General features: G+C 45.3%; 1 protein-coding gene across 3 annotated transcripts in view; it reads right to left on the reverse strand.

Annotated features, from left to right (window-relative positions):
• Positions 1 to 6684, reverse strand: part of LOC107704966 (transcription factor HIVEP3-like) — a 79330-nt gene that overhangs the window by 13956 nt on the left and 58690 nt on the right. For 2 of the 3 annotated variants that reach the window (XM_016508058.1, XM_016508061.1), the window contains exons 2-3: positions 2907 to 5373; positions 624 to 2774 (exon numbers count right to left, since the gene is read on the reverse strand). In XM_016508058.1, the coding sequence (XP_016363544.1) occupies positions 624 to 2774; positions 2907 to 4937 (4182 nt within the window). In that variant the 5' untranslated portion in view covers positions 4938 to 5373. Of the gene's footprint in view, positions 1 to 623; positions 2775 to 2804; positions 5374 to 6684 lie in introns of all 3 variants that reach the window. The other variant, XM_016508060.1, reaches the window with a different exon arrangement.

Genomic DNA, 6684 nt, shown 5'->3' on the forward strand with positions numbered 1-6684 from the left:
ACGAGGACTGTTTCCTGGGAGAGTAGCCTACAATGCCGGTGTTTCAGTGAATTCAGTTTCCCTGTTTCCCCTTCGGTGCGCATGCTAACCCTATACAGTCTATGATGCTGACAAATAATGCTGACTCACAGCCTGTAAGTACATTTTCATATTTAAAGGATTTGCCACTGACGATTCAAACGCGAGTTTTGAGCAGTAAGTCATTATAATCCATAATTATGTCCCCACTGGATGCAACAAATGCCTCGTTTATAATGGGTTTTATTGGTTTTGTCTCGTCGCGCCGGGACACGGCATCACAGTATGGTAAGGGGTGTAACATTTCCGTCACACGCTTGAGGAATTCGGCCAATCACAACGCACTGGATAGCTGGCCAATCAGAGCACACCTCGCTTTTCAGAACGAGGAGCTTTGTAAAAATCGACGCGTTTCAGAAAGGCAGGGCATAGAGGAGAAACAATAATGTACAATATGTGGAAAATAATGTGTTTTTTGGTAAACCACCTAAACAAACTCAATTCATTACACCAAATACACAAATGTTATTTTTTTAGCAACGTCATATGACCCCTTTAAACAATCTCTGCAATGTGTTGAAATGAAAAATTACAGTGATGTTTACCTCTGACACACTGGTCGTCTTGCTGTCAGTAGGAACCAGCTTGTCAGTGGTTGGTGGTGGAGCTGTAGCCATAGTGTATGTCTCAGCAGTATGTTTCTGTTTGGAGCGCAGCAGTGACAGTAATATTTTGGTGGACAAGCCAGGTATATTGGGGTTATGCATGCTAACACTCCACGAGGAATAGACAGAAGTTGAATCTCTATGTGTAGAGGGGTTGGGCTTTATGTAATTCAAGTAGCACCAGCTGACGGATGTAGTGGTATGCAAACTGGGGTATGAGGGGTCCACAGTTCTCTCTGGGCTTGTTACCCTTGGAGCATACCGATGTCCTGCCTCTTTCCTTCCCTCTTCCTTTAAGGTCTCAGATTTGTGTTGGGTTAAGTCCTGCTTGATTAACTTTTCCGTTTCAGGTACTTCTCTTGGATCTTTGGCCCTCCCCGCTGTCTCCACTGTTAGCCTCTGCTTAATTTTTCCCTTACTCACCTCCTGAGATTTATTGTCACATTTGTCATCTTCCTTGTCGCACTCTTCTTTCTCCTCCTCCTCTTTCACCCGTTTTTGGTGCCGTTGTGCCTCTAAACTGAGTTCTAGACTACCTGCAGGTGACAGCATTCGCTTACTTCCTCCAGCACCAAGCTGTCCACAGCCATCATCAGATGAAGCACCTGCTCCATGCTCGAGAGGGAGCGGCAAGGGAATATAGCTCTTGGGGCTAGATGAGGGCAGCCTAAGGTAAGATCTCTGAAGCTTGTCTTCCTCCAGCTTACCCATGATTACCATAGCTGTGCAGCAGACTGGATGTTGCGTTGTGGCTAAAATTTGTGAGATGGTTGTATACATGGCACTAGCATAGGTAGGAATGTGAGTCTGTAAGCGCACAGGCACTACAAGAGACACCACTGGCATAAGTTGTTGAAGGCAAGGGGCAATCACGGGATGGGGGTTGTGGCGGACTACTAGCTGCTGTTGTGAATGACTGGGAGTATGCAAGGAAGAAGGTGATGACCTAGACTCACTGAAAAGAGGCCCTGAGGGGACCTGAATAGTCAGGCCACCTGGCATGGGAAAGCAAACAGCCCGAGCAACATCACTTGATTGTAGCGGGAATAAAGTGGTGAGTGGCTGAAGGGGTAATCCCAGGCGCTCTACATATTCTATGGGTCCTGGATGTGGTGGAGGTGGCTCACGGTGAAGGAAGGCTTGCTGAAACATCTGGGTAGAAACGACTGCTGTTGTGTCTGGAAGGAATCTAGAGAGCTGACTTGGGGAACAAAAATCAGGGTTTGCTTGTTGTAGGGGGAAAACTGATGGTGGGAGTGAAAGAGGGGATTGGAAGAGCTGCAAGGTCTTCCCTATATGCTCCGAGCTAATCCTTGAGGTCCTGCCTCCCATTCTATGCTCTGTGAATGTGAATGGAGGATGACCTAGGTAGGACTGGCAAACAGCTGAGATGCCAGGTTTAGTACATGGCTCCTCCTGATCAGGTTCACCAAGGGTTCCGTGCTTCACCAAGAGACATTTCCTCCTCTCCTTCCAAGTAGCAGAAGTGCGCTCTTGAGAGAGGGAGCCATAGTCAAATGACTTACTTCTTGTTTCCTCTACATGTGCAGGGTGTGGAGGACTTGCAGTTGCCTGTTCAGAGGTTGAGCGGCGCATCTCTCTGTGAGAATGATGGTGCTGATGGAGACTTGATGGAACAGTCAGCATCTGAGAGCCTTGGGAGCTCCAGGTACCACTTTGCATCTCAGAGTCTGGCCTTCCAGATTCCTCAAAGGATGCAGATCGACTGGAGGCATGGGAAACATTGCTCTCTTGGCTTGGGCTGTGTGGCAGGGATACTGACTCAAAGCTAGATTCTCCTGATGATTGGGCTGCCTCAGCTAAACGGAGACGCTTCTTCTTTGGCGGTAGCTTCTCTGCAGGGAGCTGAGCCAGACTTTGGCTACGCTGCGGCCACTGGAATTCCTCCACTTTCTCTGACTCTTTAGAGGTGTACGTGTTCGCTGGATGAGAGACAATCTCGGTATCTGGCTCCTCTGTAACCAGAATTTCTGGCACTTGAATGTTGGGTTGACGGATTAACCGGGATGTGGAGATTGGTTTTGGCTCCTGTGATGGCTCGTGTTCTGGCTCTGCTTCCTGATTTGCCATCTCGGTATCTGGCTCCTCTGTAACCACAATTTCTGGCACTTGAATGTTGGGTTGACGGATTAACCGGGATGTGGAGATTGGTTTTGGCTCCTGTGATGGCTCGTGTTCTGGCTCTGCTTCCTGATTTGCCATAGAGATGCTTTCCTGTTTTTCAAAGGATCTGGTATGCTGGATAACAGAAATTTCTTTCCAGGAACCCCTTTTTTCTACCTCACTTTGTGAAAGGCCATGAGGTGTGCCCTGATTATCAATACTGCCTAGCATTGATGGAGGCTGGGTGCTGAAAGACACTGCTGTTGGACCTGGACTGGGAGGGTCTTCCTCAAGACTTTCTTCTTTTTTTTTCCTCTTGCGCACAGCCATGGCCATGGCTTTGAACTTGTAGCTCATAATCTGTGGCTGATTCTCAATAAAAGAACTGCCTTCCTCACTTTGCAGACCGTGTGGAGATTTACTCATACACGCTAGTCTGTGTGCAGTGTAAAAGTCCTGCTTATTCAAGCGAGTCCCACAAATTTCACACTCATAAAAGTGTAATTCCCTTTCTTGCTTCTTTCCAGATTCTACTTCTTTCAAACTAGTAGAAGGACCTGCATCCTCATTAATGAGGTCCACTGCAACTGGCACCTCAATAGCAGGTTGGCGTCGTAACATTCGTTGATGTGGCCCAATCCTCATTTCAGCTGCTATGGCCTGCTGATCATCAAAAGAATGACTTAGACGAAAGCCATGTGAAACTGTATCTGAAGTATTACAAGAAGATGGCACTGATTGACTCCTATAAAGAAGAGCACTCGAGCTCTGATCAGTCAGTGTTTCAGTTTCAGCCAAGTATGAGCCAGGTAATTCACTTGCAAAACTCCCAGGAATAAGTTGAACAGCGGAGCCACAAGAGCCTGGGGCATCCGCTTTTGGTTCAAAAACACAGGGTTCTTTGGGTGAAGAGAATTTTACAGACTCAATGCTACTTCTTCTAGAGAGTGAGGAACGTCTTGGTTTGACACTATCAATTTCACTTGTATCCACCACGGCTTCATTTATAGTAATTAGCTTAGTTATATGCTCAATGACTTGTGTCTTAGGAACAGTGAAAGGGATTGATTTTTCCTGTTGACCTGAAGATGATGATAACTGCAGTTGTTGATGTGAAATTCGTTGCTGTTGTCCTAGGCGTCCATACTTTCCTAGAATTATCTCAGCATACGTTTTAGCACTGGCATTTGGTGGGCTCACTTGAGAAAGCTCAGCACTCCCAGAACTGGAAAAATAGCCAGATTCTGTGCTCCCCTTGCTGCCGGGACCCAGTGAGGATCGGGTTTCATCTGAAGATGCTCTGGGAGCTCGCTTCCTCTCGCTTAGCCTCATTGCTAACCTTTGCTTGACTGCCTGTGAATCCTCTGTTTGGGGACCCTCCTCTATAAATGACAATTCCACTTTACTGCTTTTTTTCAGAGTTGGCCTGCCCTGTGAGGTAGATGGGTGGTGTTGCCCCGTCTCATCCTCAGAACCTGAACTCTCTCCTTCTGTACCCTCCTCTTGCTCATCTCCCAAGGCTCCACCTTCCGGCCCGATGAAACTGGTCTCTTCACGACTTGAGGCCATGCCTGCTTTTATTCGATGCGCATGGGATTTGCGGTGTTTGTACAGGTTGCTTTTGGTCTTGAAGGAGAAGCCACATGGGACACATGGATAAGGTCTCTCTCCAGTGTGAGATCGGATGTGTTTTTGGAGGACGCTAGGCTTCGCACAAGGACGACCGCAGTATGTGCACACATATTTCCCTGGTTTTTGGGGTTTACGTTCTCGTCTACATGGGGTGCCTTCCTGTAATTCCACACTGGGCAGAGACTGAGTTTGCTTAACATTATGAATTTGGGGAGATGGATCTCCAAGGGCAGAACAGCTGCCTCTTGAAGGACCAGGTACTTCTGAAAGCTGCCAAGATGACCCACCCGCCTGTGACTGTTGCTGCTGCTTTTGCCTTTGGAGCATTTCAAAGCGTTTTGGCTGCCTGTGTTGAAGGCGGCCATGTGATCCATGGACAGATTGCGAGGTAGCTTGTTGCTGTAACTGAGGCAGCTGTGCTGCTAACAAAGACTCTGATGGCTGCTGTTGCCCACCAGACCGCTCCCCATCGGCCGACTGCTTTTCCTCCGCCTCCATAGGATGTGGGGAGGAGGCCTCAAGGACGCAATGGGAGTGCTGCTTTGAGCACCAATCCGATAAACATCATTGCATCAATACTCTTCCGATAGGAAAAAGACTTTACGCTTGCTTTAGGGGGCTAATTGTATTATGCCATAATTAATATAAGATACCAGATGGTGTCTTAACTGAGAAAGGCATAATTAAACAGTGTCAGTATGCAGCCACCATATATGAGAGTGCTGGTTGTGTGTTAAATGTCGCCTCTCCTGTTCACAAACAGCCTTGGTGAAATTCATCTTTGTGTGTCTTTTGGGCTGATGCCTGGCAATGGGGCTTGGCAAAGAATGTCTCGAGATGCTTTTGAGGCACTTTCTCTGCTGACATTTAATAATTCTTTAAGACCTATTTGTCTCCCATCTTCAGCTTGTCACATGTTAGAACTTCACTAGCCCTGCAGAGACACAGAAACATAAAAGAAATGGTTAGTGTTGGGTAAGCTATTCAAAAATGCAGCAACCAACTACTGCTTAGCTCATTTTAAATTATTTAAATCAATCAACTTAAAATATTAATTTGCAAATCATATATTCCCCTTCCTGATTCTAAACTGCTATAAGAGAACTCCGGACAGATAATTCTTTAAAACATTCTAATGGGAAATGAGACATGCTACTTGTTTGCGTCATTTAATTGACCTATAGCATTTCTCTTTTAAAATTTCAAGTTGTTCCTTGGACACACAAGTTGAGACTGAACATTTAACCTTAGCTTTGTAAAAAGTGGTTGTGACAAGATGTCATTCCTTCAGCAAAAACAAAAATGAATGAAAGAAGAAACAGAAGCCATCTCACTTAGAAGCTGATTTTGTCTATGTACATACATCATACAAAACACTATGACAAGCCAGGAGTGCTAGGGACCATCTCTTTAGTGAATTTCCAAGACTATTACACAAAATGAACACTGTGGGTAAAACTTATTCCTTATAAGAGCAATGATGTTTATCCGCCAGAGGTAATTCAATCAGAGACCACATTTTAGGTTGTATTTTGAGATGGACAAAAATTCCACAAACAGTAGTTTGTATAGTTTATTTCTGAATATTTTGTGGTTTTTCCACTCTCTAAGAAGAAAAAATTTGTCAGAAAAATGGTCATTAATTTTTGTGAATAAATTCAGGGTTCCAGGTTTCTGATTAAACTAGAAAAAAAATATTCTTCTTGATTAGTATTTAAGGCTTGTTCTCAAGTAAACAACTTAAAGGGATAGTTCACCCAATAATGAAAATTAGCCCATTATTTACTCACCCTCAAGCCATTCTAGGCGTATGTGACTTCCTTATTTCAGATGAATCCAATCGGAGTTATATTAAAAATTGTCTTTGATCTTCCAAGCTGTTTAAAGGTGGGGTAAGCGATTTTTCAAAAACGCTTTAGAAACCTGATTCAGACCGAGTAGCAAAACAAACTTGTAGCCAATCAGCAGTAAGGGGCGTGTCTACTCATGATGCAGAGTAGAAAGAATTCAGTGCACAGGACGGACATTAGCCGAGCCAAGAGACAAAGATAGAGATGGCGGATAGAGAAAGACAAAAGAGGAAAACGTCTGCGGAACAAAAGAAGGCTTAAGGCAATAAGGCAAGAAGTAGGACCCGTGCAAATATTGGATCAGCTTTTCAGCGCTGCAGAGAACTCAAGGAGCGGAAGGCCTGCGATCGGACGCTGAGGTTGCTTTGTTTCTTCTCGATAGGTGAGTAACACCG

This window comes from Sinocyclocheilus anshuiensis, unplaced genomic scaffold, assembly GCF_001515605.1.
Source record: "Sinocyclocheilus anshuiensis isolate Anshui unplaced genomic scaffold, SAMN03320099.WGS_v1.1 scaffold702, whole genome shotgun sequence".
In the NCBI taxonomy this organism is placed as follows: Eukaryota; Metazoa; Chordata; class Actinopteri; order Cypriniformes; family Cyprinidae; genus Sinocyclocheilus; species Sinocyclocheilus anshuiensis.